An 18202-nucleotide genomic window follows, 5' to 3' on the forward strand; every position below is an offset into this window, starting at 1 on the left:
GTTCAGGATGTGGCCAAACCTGTTAAGTAGGGTCAGTTCTAGGTCTACATCCCATTACTGTGTCTATTCCTACTGTAAACTTGAGTAAATATGCCAGTTTGATCTTACCAGCTTTGAAGTAGGGTACAGAAGGGGTATCAGTCCTTAACTGGAGAGATTCTTCTTGTCCAACTTTCCTGTTTCTTGGGGACAGGCTTATTTATTTGGACTTCTGTTCCAAACTAAAATTTTTTTGGTTAATAGGTGCACTTCCCTGGAGAGCAACAGAATCTGATGCAAATAGTTAATAAGGCAAAGTGCACACTTGCTGAACTGAAAGCTGCTCCTGGCTATCTTATTGACTTGCTAAAAGACCCACAATGAAACAACTTACTTTTATTGCCCCTTTCTTTTTTTCCTCCCATCTTTTGTTTGCTTACTTTTCAAATACCTGAAGGCTGAGGCTATCTTTTACTGTCTACATGCAGACTCCGTAATTTAATTTGGGTAGACATTGATTGGTGATACCTTAATATAAGTTATTAATAATCTTAGATAAAACTGTGAGTTCAATTTTGATTAAACGTGCAATATAAACTCAGGGTACACAGAATACCAATTTAGCAGCACCTTTGTAATGAATCTTCAGTCTTGCTTTCTCTCTTCACTCTGTGCAAGCAGTAAGGACTTGAGAAGTTTCTACTGCAACTAAGTGTACTATTTAATTCTCCCCTTGCACACAGAGAAATGAAATTTTACATGTTGATTATTTCAAACCTGATTGTTTTGGAAGTCATAATCCAAAGAATACTGGATTTTCCCTAGTTTCTCCTCTTCTTTGGCTTCTTCTTTCTCTTCCCCATCTGTCAGCCCAGTCTCAGCATCATCATCCTTAAGAGCCTAGAAAGAATTAATGCAATATTCATAAATGAGGCAGACAGTTAAGTACCAGTTTAAAATAGACACTGTCCTCAGATCTATTTCAAAGCCATTAAAAGCAAGCATGACAGCAGGAATCCAAATATGCAGTTTACATGTGTATTTATACTATTTAGATTGCTCAAGGAGATGTTATAAATCAGCAAGCAAGCAATGGAAGTAGGAAGAAAGCTTCTTGGACTATTACAAGCAACGATTGTTATAAAACCTGAAATTAGAAAAACAAAATATCAAGTTGATATAAGAATATCTTGCGGGCTCCCACTGGCTCTTAAAGAGGCACAAGGAGGCAAAAATGCTATTAAATAAGCAACGTCAGACATTTATTCAACTTAAGTGTATCTAGGCAGTGTCAAACTTGGTTGTGCATGCTGTGAATTGTTTGCAACTAGCAACATGTTTCTTTACTATTACTGTGATGAAAAGCATGTGCTGTGTTTGAGTTCTTCCTACAGTCATATGCCAAACATTTTTAATGTTTATTTAGAATGAATATGGAAGCAAGGTTTTCAACATGCCATTAGCAAATGCATGTTTCTCCTTTTCCCTCCCTCCCGAGATCAATTTCCTTTTTATTCATTCTTGCTATAAAGCTTGGCTGAACCAAATTGATTGAAGGCTGATTTGAGTTTGCTTAGAAAGAAACACAGAACCAGATACAGAACTGATAGTTTTTCTGTTGCATAAAACCTGGTATTTTTAAATGACATAGCAATTTATACGGAATTAAAATACTAAATTATGTAAATTTTTATTATTATTTTTAATTTTTTTTTCTGTACCAGAAAGCAGAAGTATTCACACTGTGGAAAAGGGAATTATTATTACAATCATTAAACCATATGAACCATAACTAACTATGTAAATCTTATTCCAGCAGATTCTTACCTGGGTAAGAACTGAAAAAGCGGTAAAAGAGATGAGACAAATAGTGAAAAATTGTGGAAAATTAAAATAAAGTTGAGACTGTGAAACAAGGAATCAATACTGAGCATTAATCCAGAATTCATATTTGTATGTTATAGTAAACAGTATGCTTATCTAGAAAAGCCTTATCTGGAGGAAAATTCCTTCTGTATGGAGCTTCTGCTTTCACAGTCTATTAGGTGCAAAAATAAGGTTTGTTATTTTCTTTCTTTATTTACAATGTGAGGTGGTCTGAAGAAGCCTACAGCATTTATAAAAAGTAGGTTGCAGCTAAAGCTTTCTATCTGAAGAGACAGCAAGGGTGGAAAGTAGCTAAATCCACCACTATTGCTGTGAAAGAAAGTGAAAGAAAGTGTGCAAAAGCATTAATATTCTTACTCAGCTATGAATGCAGTGAGGGCCATACAACAGTTGTGTGGGTGTGGTAAGAAGAAGGATTGATTTCTGAAGCAGAAAATGTTATTTTTTCAGAAGCCAGATGTAAATTCAAAATGTCAAACTCAAAATCGCACAGTATTAAACAATTATTTCTCTACTTTTAAAAATAAGCTAGAAATTCAGCTGGCATAGCTCAACTGAAATCAATGCAGCAGCATTGATCTATGCAGGCTGAGGAGCTGGGTTTGAGTTAAATACCTAAATGTTAGTGAATGATGAACTCTTGAGGAGAAACATACTACAGTGTCTCTGGGTGAGACTGGTGGAAAAGGTTGGTAATGGATGAGAATCACCTGTGAAGCTGGAAAGCCTTTGGAAGTAAACCAATTCTACTTGGACATGCTGAACTACCCTAAGGGACAATTATTTTGATACATTTTAATAGTTGAGATGCTAGTTAGTTCCCTGGCTGTATCACATTTTTGTTAGTACAACAAGCCTGAAGATTTAAAACTGACAGGCAATTTAAGATTTAAAAGATTTAAAGATTTAAAACTGGCAAGACAATACTGTTGGAGCAAACTCAGTTGGACTCCTCCTCAGCAGGACTTCCAAGATAGGAGGTGATGGGATTGTGCCAAACATCTTGCTTTCATTGCTACTAAAAGTAAGGTTTAGGTTTTGTGACCATGAAAAAAAGAAAAATAGAAAAAAAATATCCAAAACATGTGACTCACTCCAACTGAAGCAAACACATTTATCTGAGCTCTGAGACAACACGAAGCAATAACTCAGTGATATGTTAACTCCAAGGTTCACTGCTCTGAATCATCCCAGTATTGCCCCAATAGAAAAGTGTTAAACAGCTCCCGTATATCACTGTTTCTGAGATAAGTACTGGAGTTTCTGCTGTTCCATCTAGTTTTGATCTGGGTTTTGTTTGAGAGCAAATATCCTACAGCCATTCCTCAGGGATAAAAGGACAACCTAAAGAACCTGAAGGTGACCAAGTCCACGGGACCTGATGGGATTCACCCACGGCTCCTGATGGGTGGAAGTTGCAACTGGTGGGTGAAGTTGCAAAGCAAAGACACTGTCCATCATATTTAAAAAGTCATGGCAGTCTGGTGAAGTTTCCCCTGACTGGAAAAGGAGAAACATAACCTCCATTTTCAGAAATGGAAAAAAAGAAGACACAGGGAACTATAGCCCAGTCAGTCTCACCTCTGTGCCTGGCAAGCTCAGGGAGCAGCTCCTCCTGAAGGCTCTGCTAAGGCAAGCAGGTAACAAAGGGGTGACTGGTGACAGCCAAAGTGGCTTCACTAAGGGCAGGTCCTGCCTGACTAATTTGGTGGCCTTTTACGATGGGGACACATCCGCAATGGACAAAGGCAGAGAAATAGATGTCATCTACCTGGACCTGTGCAAAGCATTCAACACTGTCCCACACAGCATTCTGATCTCTAAACTGGAATGATACAGATTCAATGGATGGGCCACTCATCGGGTGAGGAACTTAAAGGATGGTCACTCCCATAGAGCTGTGATCGATGGCTCAGTGTCCAAATGGAGATGTGTGATGTGTGCTGTTCCTCAAGGGTCAGAACTCGGACCAGTGCTATTTAACATCTTTGTCAGTGACATGGACAGTGGAATTGAATGCACCCTCATCAAGTTTGCTGATGACACCAAACTGTGTGGTGAAGTCACCACGCTGGAGGGAAGGGATGGCATCCAGAGGGACCTTGACAGGCTGGAGAAGTGGGCTCGTGCAAACTGCATGAAGTTCAACAAGGCCAAGGGCAAGGGTTGCACCTGTGTCAAGGCAATCCCATGCACAAATACAGGCTGGCAGGAGAAAGGATTGAGGGCAGCCCTGAGGAGAAGGACTTGGTGGTGGTGTGGTGGTAGATCAGAAGCTCAACATGAGCCATCAGTGTGTGCTTCCAGCCCAGAAAGCCAACCCTGTCCTGGGCTGCATCAAAAGAAGCACAGACAGAGGTCAAGGGAGATGATTCTCCCTCTCTGCTCTGCTCTTGTGAGACACCACCTGGAGTGCTGTGTCCAGTTCTGGAGTCCCCAGCATAAGAAGGACACGGAGCTCCTGGAAGGGGTCCAGAGGAGAGACCCAAAATGATCAGAGGGCTGGAGCACCTCCCCTATGAAGACAGGCTAAAGAAGTTGGGGTTGTTCAGCCTGGAGAAAAGGAGACTCTGAGGTGACCTTATAGCAACCTTCCAATATCTGAAGGAGGTCTATAAGAAAGCTGGGGTAGGGCTTTTTGCATGGGTGGTGAGACACTGGAACAGGCTGCTTAAGGAAGTTGTGGCTGCCCCCTGCCTGGAAGTGTTCAAGGCCAGGTTGGATGGGGCCTTGAGCAACCTGGTCTTAGTGGAAGGTGTCCCTGCCATGCAGGGTGGTTGGAACTTGATGATCTTTAAGGTCCCTTCCAACCTTAGCTATTCTATGATTCTCAGTTTCTACAAAAGAAGAATGCAAAAAGAACATTATACAGTAATTTCCAGGCATGAGGAATTTGTTACTATTGAATCAAGGCAAGAGTTATATAATGTCTCTAGAAAAAATATATATCCTTCTGCATAGCTGATCAGTCCAGCAGACGCCAGAGCTATGGGTATTTAATTGTGAAAATGTTCTTACTGTAACTATGAAAAATAATATTAAGCTAACATCTCTCTTGCAAGGGAGTTCTGAAGTGCAAGTAGAAAACATTGCATGGTTGGGAAAGTCTTCTTCACAGGTTATTAGAGGTCTATTGGAAGGCAAAAGCTATTTCCCAGGGGAGATGGAAAACATTGCATGTTACTCACATCAGCTGAGGAGCTATATGATTCTTCTTGACCTTGACTCAGAACAATGAAGCACTTAAACACCGAGGCAGTGTTTGGATTTGCCCAAGGTCGTGGCATGAGGAGATGCAAGAAATGGCAAATTATTATCTCTACAGCAGTCTGTACATAACATTTTTTTCCACCGAGAGAGGAATTTGCTTTAAAAGTAAAGGCCAATGCTTCAAGAAGCAGATGAGTCAAAGGAAGAAAAGGAGTTTCTCATGTCTGATGCAGCTGCTGAGTTGCAAAGGGGAAGAAGAATTAGATTGCTTCCAAGTGCTTGAAACACCCTGTAGGGATTTTAATTTTGTATTTGGATTCTCTGAAAGATCAATATTTAATGGAATGGTACTGCAATGCTCAATTTATAGCACACTGTATTGATTCTTACTGTTGTACTGCTACAATCAATTAAAATAAGCTGCTATGTTTTATTTGTTTTAGAAACAATAAAATATTTTTAATTATAAACCAGCTTTTTCCTCAAGCCTCTTCAAATGACACAATTCAGACTGATCAGAAAGCCTGTATTCAGATGCAGAGGAATATAAGCCTTTCCTTTCATAAGATTTCATTTGAAATGACATTTAAAAAACCCACGACATTTTAAAAAGCTTTTCCTGTGAAATATGCAACATAGAAATGCATTATTACATTGAGCTATAGACCAGATTTATCCTTTCTAATTTGGGATAACTGTGAACTCCACTCAAGTGGTTTCTTCATTTCTTTGTAAATATTCAGAAACACCCAATGAAACTTTTATATTCTCTCTGTCCTCTTAGATGTGCATAGATCTCTGAAAAATGTAGGCTTATATTTAAGCAGGTGTCTGAAATGTACAGAAAACATGTTAATAGAATACAACCACTAAAAGGTGATACATCCACACCTAATGAAATCAGCAAGTGGGAAAAATTACTCTGTGCCAGGAACCTTAACAGACCCTCACAATATGTTTTCTTAGACCTGGAAGACAAAGTGAATTTTTGAGCAGCCTTTCATTTAACCCATATTTGAATGAGCTCTGTATCTACTTCTAACCAAGGGGCAGACAAAAATCTGCAAAAATCCATATGGCATTAGGATTTTCTTTTCTGTTCCATGTTTGGTTAATTGTTTTCAAGCTCATCTGCTGTGTAGTGGTTCCTACAACAGAGCTAAATTAAAGAAATCTCAGATGCACAGTTCAATCTGATGGCTGTTTCTCCACTTCTGTAACATAATTAAGAGTGGGTTTACAGTCTACTCTTTCCTTCTGGCTTGTTAAGTAAGATGCTTTTTTTTTTTTTTTTTTTTTTTTTTTTTCCTGTTGCATTTTTTGCATAAAAAAGGAAAGAAAAAAAAGCCTGCTTCTAGTTGGATTTTTACATTTCCTCTCCCTCCTATTTCTCCAACCAACAGAAGCCTCTCTGCAGTGATTCTGCTTCCTGATACAAACATCCTTTGCTTTTAGCTCAGCTCCTCCAAAACCCTTTCACTGGGTTTACCCCACTACTATCCAGCGCAAATCACAAGAGAGATTCTGGGGATTAAAAGAGCTTCATGTACACTTTCATTTACTCTAACCCAAAACTATGAGTAGGAAGTGAGGGGGTCTGCAAGGAATCTAGCTCAGTTTGTGTGCTGGTTGCCTCAAGACTCCCTCTGTGCAGAAACTCCAGGATAGAAGACTTGAGTATGAAAGCTGCTGAAGGAACAAGTGGACTTCTTTGCTTCCTGTAGAGAGAGGCAGAGGCCACAATCATGTCTGAGTCACCAGGAGGATATAAAGACTCATGAAGGTGTATTTTGCACTTTTATTTTGGTCTCAGTTATATCATGTCTCACTGTTATTGCTTAGTTCATGTCACAAGCTATTTCAGACTGCAAGCCAAGTGTCTTTCACTGTCATATATAAAGAAACACTTTAACAAAGTTAAGAAGCACATTAACAGTGGTTTTAGGGTTCCTTCCATTTATGGGGTGGCTTGTGACCTCACTTGTATGTTACTGATAAGCAAGGAGAGACATAGGAAGGAAAACATAACTCTGACTGCGACCTGTTTGCTGCACAGTGCATGCTGCTGTCCTGAGCTCCATCTCCACTTGCCCCATCAATCACTCCTTTTGCTCACATGGTGAAGGGGACAATTTTTTTAATGTGTGAATGATGCCCAGTCCTCAGGCTTGTGCAATGCCTGCTGAACTGCATGGAAGAAAACAATATTATTTTGTAGCGAGAATGTTCTGTGCCGTGTCCTACGATAAATTTATCAGAAAGGCAATTTTTCCTCCACACCTAGGAATGGCTGCATTTCCACTAATGGGGGTGCATCTCCTAGCAGCTTCTTTCCCATAATACCAACCTGGCTAACTTTTATCCCAGGGGAAAAGAGGAGCCTTTAAAAATTCCTGTCTGATTTCCTACCACAAAGCTGAAAAGCCTGCAATTGTAGCACATTCTCTATCAGAGTCCCTCAGAAGGAAAGGCAATGTTTCATTCTTTCAGCATCTGCTTTCTCTCCATGAACTAAATTAAAGAGCACGTTGTGCATGGGCTTCCAGTGGCTGAGCCAGGCTTTGGTCATTGTGAAATCTACTTTGCCATTACTGTTCTAGGAGTGTTGGCCTCACACACCAGCAGTGGGCCACTGTGACGCACAGAATGAACAAGATCCTGCTGTGTCCAGCATGCGATGCCTTGACATTACTTCCTTGCTTGTTATCCAGGTTTTAAATGGTCTGTTGGATTGTTCAAATAGCTTTTTTTTTTTCTTCAGGAGTTTATGACATGAGGTCATCACGTTCAGCTTAAGAACTTGCTGAATTCTTTGGGTACTAAAATAACAACTTATTCTGGTGCAACCGAAGGACACAGCAAAACACTTGAGGGGTTGGATGTAAAATATGAACACATACATTCAAGTTGTAGCTGTTAAACCCTCGAATCAACCTGTTTTTTCTTGAAGCCACTGTTATTTGCTACAAAAAGATGCGCCCAGTCTCAGCCTGGGGGCCTATTTGGGAAGTTCTGCCTGTGGGTCAGGGCTCTGCTTTGAAAACTGGGCCCATGCAGATGAACAAAAAGAAGCAAGTGCTCCTGCAAGTGCGCTAGCCTGCTCTGCCCCCTCTTCCCATCCATATGGGATGTTGTGCTGAGCAGCAGGCTGTGAGTAGGAGGCAGCTTCAGGCTGCTTGGCCAGTGCATGCTGCTCAATCAATTATGTTTCATCCTCCTCAAATGGATGGCAGAGGGCCAGATGGCTCCTCGACATGGGAGGACCACTCCGAATATGACATTTAGTTCTGTTTGAAATTTTTGCGGTGCTATATAATTAAGACTACAACTCTTCAGGAGTGAAAATTAACCTAAATACAGGCAGATATGATTTATAGAGTGCCATACTGATGTGTGGAGAAGCTGTCAAAGAACTGTTCTTTTGGCTCAGATCCTTAGAAAGAGATAAGATCACACTCTGACTATCATCTAACTGGGGTTTTAACAAGTATCTGGTATTCTCATGCTTGAAGGTTGTTTTGCTATTCATATTTATTATTCATAATTTTGGAAAGAAGAAATAATTTGCTTTAAAAGTAAACAATTAAATATTCCAAATTGGGTTTGAAATGTATACCTCATTGATATGACCTGTTGTTCCTGTTTTGGGTTATTCATACCCACTAACTTCAGGCACTTAGTGTAAGAGTATAGCTCTCCACATAATCAATGGTTACAGGTAAATGTCTCCAGAGTGTGATTTGGATAATTCAGTTTTAAGAATAACTGCAGATTTCCTAGACACCACTCATTAGGAGCCTTCAGACTCTGCTCATGAATAAAGAATTCAAAATTTAGCTTGTTAATCAAGAGAATGCAAGAAAGAAATGTTCTTGACTATGAAAAGTTTCAGTGGAAAAACCTTCAGTACAGAAAGCAAGGCATGTAGTATCTGTATCTTCATATCATGCTAACAGTACAATAGGTTAGAAGAAAAGTAAAACAATTATCTTACAGGAAAAATATTTTTTAAAAAGCAGGAAAAAGAAACTCAGAAAGCATGGCAAACAAGCTTTTATGTCTTCTTGGGAATGACTAAGAGGAAGAGACAGAATGGAAATAAGCCCAGCATTGTGGCTCACAGCTGCAGCTTCCATATTTTCAGAGTTCTGAAGTCTAGCATAAATCTAAGTTACAACAGAGTTTTGCAGAAAACCCTGTAGAACACAAATGCTTGCCTATAACCTTATATCTTCATAAACATCTTATTTTTCCATACCCAAAAAGTTTTATGCACCCTGTATGTTTCTCTCTGAGTCAGATGAAAAAGCAGCCTGAGGCTGATTTAATGTATGAATGGAATTCAGTCCATTTTGACTGCCACAGTATAGTTACTGGGATGCTGTTTTCTAAGAAGGACTTGTCCCCATTGTCTATGACTGCTTTTCTAAACTGTAATGGCTCTGCAGCACATATTGTCTTTCTGACTGAATTGATACCTCATTTCATTGTGGATAAGCCATGGTGAGTATGGGCTAACGATGCCATCAAATGAGACTTGGCATGCTGAGACCAAGACAGGTGGCACTGTGGAATAAATGAACTCATTATTCTCTAGGCATTCAACAGGGAAAACAATCACATGAGCAAACTTCGCAGAAGAAAAGACCACTGCCAGCAAGAAAGCTCCTGTCCCTCAGAAAGATCATCTTGAATTATTTCTGACAGTAAAAGCTTGGGTTGCTTTGTGTGAAACCCAGGATCTCTGGATGTCAGTGTGGATTTTACTGACTCCATTTTGGCTATTGTCTCCATACTGACAGGTCAATGCACACTCCATGTCTCCATGAGGGCAAAGGTGTTTACTGTTCAACAGCTAAAATCATGAAGTAAAATTGTCTAAGAAAGCCACTATATATTGAAGTTTTGTTAGGTGCAATTTGAGCTCTCAGTATCATATTACTTTATAACGCCTTGATACTTTGCTGCTATTAATACATGAACATTACCCAGACAATTCTGATTTAGTTATTATATAACCCTACTGTAAAAGAAAGGCCTATGTAGAGGAAAAACAAACATGGAAATCAGGCGGTCAGCTGAAGGCCCCAGGAATTCAACTGCAGAGCCAAGAATACAGTCCTCATACTCCAAGGTGTAGTACATATATCTGATCCCAAAACTCCTATTTCACCTTAGCAGACGTATTCAAAAAATCTTTCACTAGTGACAGTATTTCAGGCTGACAGAATGAGAAAGGATGGAGCTATTAAATCTCCTTCTCCACAAATGCTTTGTGACCTAATACCACCACACACCACCACAATTATTCTCCATGCAATAGTGCTAAATGCTTATAATTTTTCAGCACCACTATTCATGACTGGAATGATTACATCTTTTCCTTTCCTCAGCCCATAGGCTGAGCTTATGCAAACATTTGTTGAACCAATAATTAAATTCAGAATGAATAAATCAGCAGCTATTACAGTGTCTCTGGATCTGCGTATTTGGGGGCTTTTTTCTTCCCTGAATAAAAAAGTAGTGGGAGCCACCAGGAGCATGGCAGAGACTGGAAAGTTGCAAAGGTGAAAACTGCAATGGAAAGATCTCATAATATCATTGGTGCCAGTTATCAGTCAGTTGCACCAATGGAAAGCTGGAATAAGATCATTTAAAAGCGTTTGGTATGGAGCTTTAAGAACTTAAAGCGTGGGCACATTATTGAGATGATGCAAGAACCTACAGCAAGTTTCATGGGGTACAAATCATTTTAGCAACACTTAGAAACTAAGACATTAAAAATACATACTTCTATCATCTACTTTTGATGTAGTGACATTTATAAAGAAATGAAATAAAATTAGCAAGTTATTTTCACGTGCCTATCAATTTTAAACTTGAGCTTTCTAGTACAGTTTGACATAATAACTTTCCAGAAAGAATGGCAACCTCTGTTCTTTCACCCTCCTCTAGCTTCCCCAAAAATACATACCCAACCAAAAAATGCCCAATCAATTTAGTTCAGCATCTTGATGTGTGCTATCAAGGCTACTACATATAAATCTCAGCTGAGGAGCCAGAGCTGTCAGAAGACCGGGTGTGTCCAAATAGCAAAATAAACCTACCGCAAGTGACAATCCAGAACAGTCATGAGACACAACACATACAAGGAGGACATAGAAGGAAAAAATAAAAATTAAAACATCCACACACAAACATTATTAAAAACCATGGAGAAATGACCTTTTTACAGTAGTACATTCATTAACAATTTGCCTCCCTTAGGAGGAATCTAATTCTCCCACTGGCTCTCAGTGGAGTTGTATTCTCTACTTCAAACAGCAAGCATTGCCTGCAATGGAAACAGGCTTCAAGACTAAAAGCCTAATCTTATTTTCAACTCCATCTCTCACTTTACCTCAACTATATTTGCTCATAATCTATCCTAAACTAGCTGTTTAGAATATACTAACTGTTCAAAAACAATTTCTTGTTTGAAGTTTTTTTCAGCAAAGTGGACATTTTGAAGCACAAATATTTTAACAGAGACAAAAAAATTATTCCTGTTTGTATATTACCTACTGAGCTGACTGAGTATCTGTTTAAAAAAGGATCTTTAACTATGTCAGGCTTTATGGGTCTATAATGATTTGGCATGGGTGCCCAGGTCAGCATGAGTACATGTAGGTCAGAAAATTCTTTTTGACAAAGAAAGATGACTAAAGTGGAAACTGTTTTCAGAAACTGATACTTGCAGTTTACCAAATTCTACCCTCTTTCCAGTTCTGTGTATCTAGGGAACTAGGATCTTGCAGGATGCCAAGTACCTATCAATTGATATTATGCACTTTCAGCTGAAGGCAGAAGGTAATCAGCACTTGCAGGTCCAGGCCTATCAATGATTGAACTAAGCAATTTTTATTTTTTATTTTTTTTTACAAAATTTCGTATCTTTGGTAGTGTACGTTGCCCTTTATAATGCTATTAGATTTACACCTTGTAAATCTAGATACATCTTGTTCTTCCTTTTTAACTTTAAAATCTGCTTCTTTAAAGAGCTAAAAGGCTTGTTTTCCCATTTCTATTTTATGCCAGAGCCTACAAGGTGGTTCTACATATTCTACATGTAGCTACATTACACTACATCAGGTTCAGCACATAAAATTTGCACTTCAAATTCAAGACTAAACTGTTAGGTTTTTTTTTGTTTTTTTTTTTTAAGAGATGGCTAAAATTTCACAAATTAGGAATTGAGTTGTTAGAAGTTATTAAATGACAAGAACTTAAAAGTGGTGCACTGTCAAACTGCTATGTATGAATTTAAGGGCCTTTTCTAAGTGGCCTGTTTTTTAAATCCCAGACAGTGAAGAGGAATTTTGGCTGGAGAGTTGCTGGTGCATCCACTAATTAAAGGTCTGGCATTTACATCAACTGAGAATCTATTCTCCTTAGATTTAACTGTGCAAAATCCCAAAATATTTGGGCAAAAGTATGTTTACATAACTCTACAGGATATTTTGAATGTAATCATCTTAAAATAGCTATCTGTGCAACATTTCATAGCTTGAGCTCCCTTTATAGACAAGAGACCTGTGATTCAGCTTTTGATTAAATTTTCCCCTGAAGAAAATACAAATGAAACTCAGTATCAATTACATAAAGTAATTTTGTATTTAAAATATTTCTTTTCCAAGAATATGTGGTCATTTATCCAGGTCCTAATGGATATAATTAAAAACACTTAATAATATATTGTAAATGCAACAAAGATCTTACATGATATGGAACAAATTCCACATAAATATCAATCAACAAATTATTTTTCTACAACAAAGTATAAGGCTTGTTACCATTGTTAGAACATTACAAACATAACAAAGAAATTCTCCACAAGCATATTCAAACATATCTTCCAAATTATTGTTGTTTCAATGGGAGAAGTTGGCCAACAGTAGCCCAGGGCAACCCAACAACTGATGATCTGAATTTCCGTGCATTGCTGAGAGTGAAATATCTCACAATTACTTAATATTAATAGTGCATAACAAAGTATATCAATCTAATACAGGGAATCTACGAATGCTAAACTGAAGCCCTTAAAGAAAAGGGTTTTGTTTCATATTCATCATGCAGAGAAAACAAAATCATCATTAGATCTTTCTCAAGGGAGAACTCACAATTTCTGCTCTGTTTCTTTTGAGCTTTGCCTCACTAATCTTCCTAACCTTGGAACAGCTGCAGGTACATTAGTTATTGTTTTGTGCTGATGAGGCAGTTTTCAGTATGAATTTGTTTTGAGTCATTGTCTTGCACTTTAGTACATCATAGAACACGAAGCATCTTCTCTCCAGGTGGACCCATGCTTGAAGCTGTGCACCAGGACACTATCTAAAGTGCTCCACTTGAAATGCAGATGCAAGGATCTCCAGCTGTTCACTCTCTGTGCTTGTGTAGGACTCTGTTAGTTGTGGTAAGGCAACTTATGGGAATCACTTATGTGATTCAGTTGCATCTAGCCATCAAACTTCTAAGTCTTCCTCAGCCACTCTCCTGATCTTGCTTTTCCCCTCTCATGTGCCTGGAGAAGCATGCTCATCTGTTCAAGGGCTGGCTGAGGAGCTACATTGGTGGCTGCTCCATCACTGTATGGTGGCATCTCACTCCTTGCTATGGACTGACTGCTCTGAGGGCTCCAGGTACTGTGCTCTAGGCTTTGCTTCTTGGATTCTGTTCTCAACAGCCAGCCATAGTCCTTGGGCTCCCAGCTTCAGCCTGTAATTTTAATCAGCCTGCCTTCAGCCCACCTTTCTTATGCAATAGATTCCAACCCGTGGAAGGAACTGCTCATTCCTGATCATATTTTTATCCTCTCTCTTTCAGCTGGAAAAGTGCTCCTGGACTGCTCTGGCTCAACGTTACCGGGGGTCTTGGGAGCACAGACTCAATCATGCAATATCTTCACAATTATTGGCTCCAACATAAGAGGTTTTGCAAAGTAATTCTCAAAATCTCTTTAGTAGTTACTGTTTGAAAAATACAGCCCTTTTATCTTCTTAGCTTAGGAAATCTGGCAATGCAGAAAGGACACATGGATAATTATCATTTGTTTCCCCATTCTTCTGTTTATTCTCAACAGTTTGCTCCAGGAAGGGCAATACTAAAAGCCTGTTAAAAAAAGCTTTATTTTCTTTCAGGAACACATTAGTCAAGTCTGTGGCCCCAAGGATTAGGTCCTGCAACCTACTGTTTCTCTTGTATAAAGCAGATATGAAGAACAAGTTTTTTGTCCTTATGAAAATGTTCCTGCTCAAAGAGCATTATGCTAATCTCTTCCTACAAGTTACTCATTTGACTTACAGCTACAACTACAGCCTGTTATCTTTAACCTCCTCTTCTCCAGTACAAAATAAATTATCTCAAAAGCATTGTGCTGAACATCCCTGTTTTCTTCCTTTTTGGCCATGTTTCCTTGCTTCCTTCTGTGCTGTTGCTTTCTTCCCTTCTGAACTTTTGCTTTTGTATAAAAAGAGATTTAGAGTCCAGAGCTACTTTTATTTATATCTTACGCTCAGAAATACTGCTAGAAAGATACACAAACACCGTATGACATCCTGGTCAAAGTATCTTTTTTTTTTTTTTTTTTTTTTTTTTTCCAGAGCAGGGAAATTGGTTGACTGCTTTATCAGTGATGTCTCAACCAGCTTCATCTTTTGTGATACCACTAGGAAGATGCTGCCAATCAGTCCCCTCTACACAAAGTCACTACTGAGGCAAAAAGCAGAACTTTTTGTAGATACATCAATCTTCAAATGCAACTGAAGTTCAAGAAAAGGAGAGATACTTTACCTGGTCTTTCATGCTTTTTCCTAAATCTTTAACATCTTTCATGTTAATAGCATTCTTCCCTCCCTTCTCCTTTCCCTTCTTCTTGTTCTTCTTTTTGAACAAACACTTCTTACAGAGACAAAAGCAGCAGGTAAGGATTAATAGGACTGCAACTATGGCTATAGCTATTAAGGCCCAAGGTGGCACTGGAAGAGAAAAAGAAAGACACACAAAAAGAAGGTGGTAAGTTGTTAGTAGGGTTAAGTGTAGAAGCAAGTACATTTCTTTCATAGCTAAGCCTTTTCTGATGAAAATGCCTTGCAGAAATACCTGAAATTCTTTCTAAAATATACTGTAATCATTTGTGTATTTCTCCCAAATGATCATTTGCATACACAATGCCAGTTTAAGACATCTATCTATTTACATGCTTGCTGACACACATCAAACTCACTTGTGGCTATTTTGATTAATCAACCATGTGAAAACAGTATGTCCAAAATATTCACTCTGTGCAAATCTGTAAAATGCTTGGCACATTCAGAAAATTACTTGCTTCTTTCTTTAATCATCTTCCTAACCCACCTGGCATTGTGGTGGAATCAGGTGGAACTGATTGGGAATTTCCCTTTTGCAGGATGCCATCTGATCCAAGCTGTCAGTTTTAATGAACAGTCTTTCACAAACTCCCAAGACTCCTTGCAGAGGCAGGTCAAGGTCACCAGTAAAGACTGACCTTTTGTCCTTATTGGTCATTGTGCCCTAACACTAGCAAAATTTCAGTACATAGCTATATTCTCACCTATACTTTCCTATAAAGAAAAGCATATATTCCATTTAGTCATTGAGTCCAGGCTGCTGGACAAGGCTGAAACATTAATAAACAACAAAGAACAATTACTATAATAAAACAGTCTTGTTAAAGATCAGAAATTTTGGAAAAAAGGGATTAAGATGACACTTAAATACAAGTACTTCAGAAGGGAATTATCCTCATACAGATCAGCTTTAATGACCACCGATTCTCACATTTAACCAGAGCACCTGACAAAACTTTAAATCTTAGGAACTGTCAATTTTTAAGAATCTTGATGTGCATTCAGTCTATCAAGTCTTTTCAGAGCTCTAGCTAATGGCCTCCAATATGATACAGAATAAAACCAAATACTGAATCAGGTTTGATATGTTGATGGCAGAGAGTCACAAAATGGAATGGACAGTATAAATAGAGAAAAAAAAATTGTTTAAAGGACCTAAGTAGGGTGTGAGATATGGTCACAGGGACTTCCAGTACAAATTAGCAGTTCATGAGGAGAACAAAGCACCTACACAGTCCCTAATCTAAATTGATTGACCATTTTTTCTAACTTTTATTCAAACATCCTTGGTGACATAGAAAAACAATATAGGAGAACAGTTAAACAATAATTTCTGTAATAATTTTTTGCCTCCAAATGTTCATTAAATGCTAAAAAAGGGAAGCTGTACCATATGTAGAACAAATGAGAACTGATTACTAAACAAATGAATGTTAAAAGATGAACAGGGAACAGATTAACAGATGTTTATAGGATGCATTTTACGGAGTCAGCAGCAGCAATTCTGCAGTTAAAGTTGCATTAGATCTGCATTTATCACAACCTAAAATATGTATTTCATACATTAATGATTTCATTTTGTCTTTGAATCTGGCACGGAGACACTTCCTATCTCAACTGACGCTCCCACAATTTTTTAGGTTTTTCATCATCCATCACTCTCAAATGTAAACCCATGCCCTTTCCCAAGCAATGTGTGCTCTCCTGAAATTCTAAACTTCATGTGTATATTTGGTCTGTTAGACACTTCTAGCATCTGAAATGGTATTTATGTAACACTATGCTTTGCATCCAAGCTAATCTACAGGAGTAGGGACACAAGAAACACAGGTAAGCTGGGAGAAACAAGGAACCGAGGAGACAGGGAATGTGTTAATGGGATGTATACACATGCATCCTACAGAAGAAAAATCTTGTGTAGGGAGTGAAATCAGGAGACTTTGTGCTGAAACTACTGTGTAAAGTGACACTCTGGAACTGCTGCTTTGGTTGTCTGGAGCACAAACAATGCAGGGTGCCTTGAGGAGTATTTGAAACTCCTGCAGATACCTCAGTGTCTTTTTCATAATGCATTGTCAGCTCTCATCTGTTTGTAATTTAATTTCATCCAATAGCTCGTGTGATGCAATTAAATTATAATCAAATTAATATGATAAACCAAGAATTGTGCAAAATTCCTTATTTATCTCTTCAAAGAAAATATGCTCTGTTTTTGTTAAACAAGGCACAAGCAATAAAGGACATTTCCAAAACAACTTCCAACATTCAATTCTGAAAAAACAAAAAGGAAGAATTTTCTTCCCAATAAAAGTATACTATCTCTGTCAGGGGGATGGCACATCTGAACATTGCCATTGACAGAAATAAATGTTAGATTTAAGGTAAGTGAAACATAAGTTAATCACTAACTTTGAATTAAGTTTATTTCCTTTCGAAAACATTATTTAAATAATTTTCCATGTTAATGATTTTACATAATATAAACAAGATTTTCCAAAATTACTCAGGACTTCGGGAGTTTTTATATCTGTGCTTCCCGGTTCATGATGTTGCTGGAGAACTTGAATTACAAGAAATGGTAAGTAATTAAAAATCAGTTTTCTATGAAGTCATCTCAAGGTGTACATGCCAGAATGAAATGATTTAAGACATTAGTCACTTCAGAAGACTCAAGGATACAGCCTTAATTTTCTTAGTCTTTTAACCAATTGAGAATAATAGCTATAAAAACTGTATTGATAGTATATGAACTTTATTTTGCACAGCGTCTCTCTTTGGTGATTCATAATGATTAATTCCAGTTGGAATTGACACACAATTAACGCAAGATTTTAAAATAATTTAATTTCTAGTGCTTAAATGGAAAACAAAGGGAAACTACAGTTTCAAGACTACCCCCATCTATAATAAACCAGTTTGATCCTGTTCAGTCATGCAGTCTGAAACTTCAGGTGGCCTTTGGACGTGATCCCTTGAACAAAAGACCTCTGTGGCAGATGAGACATGACATGAAAAATGTAGATCCTGACCAACTGATTGAGGTGCTAGGGAACCAGAAGCTTCTTGTACAACTTGTCTTACCCGGTGCTTGCACAAGGGGGTGCTTTGAAACAAGCAATACTTTCCTAGGTGGTCAAGGAAAAACTATTGGTTTTATTTGTGTGTAACCTTCCTGGTATTTCAGTGCTATTTTCTTCGTTCTGTTCCTGTGGGCAAATACC

The 18202-nt window shown here is 38.3% G+C and overlaps 1 protein-coding gene across 3 annotated transcripts in view; it reads right to left on the bottom strand.

Annotated features, from left to right (window-relative positions):
* The window catches only part of SYT1 (synaptotagmin 1), a 338121-nt gene that overhangs the window by 82707 nt on the left and 237212 nt on the right, over positions 1-18202 (bottom strand). For 2 of the 3 annotated variants that reach the window (XM_071766359.1, XM_071766352.1), the window contains 2 exons: positions 14905-15089; positions 757-879 (listed from right to left, as the gene is read on the bottom strand). In XM_071766359.1, coding sequence (XP_071622460.1) covers positions 757-879; positions 14905-15089 — 308 coding nt within the window. The remainder of the gene's footprint in view (positions 1-756; positions 880-14904; positions 15090-18202) is intronic. The other variant, XM_071766370.1, reaches the window with a different exon arrangement.

The sequence above is a fragment of the Heliangelus exortis genome, chromosome 1 (genome assembly GCF_036169615.1).
Source record: "Heliangelus exortis chromosome 1, bHelExo1.hap1, whole genome shotgun sequence".
Classification (NCBI taxonomy): Eukaryota; Metazoa; Chordata; class Aves; order Apodiformes; family Trochilidae; genus Heliangelus; species Heliangelus exortis.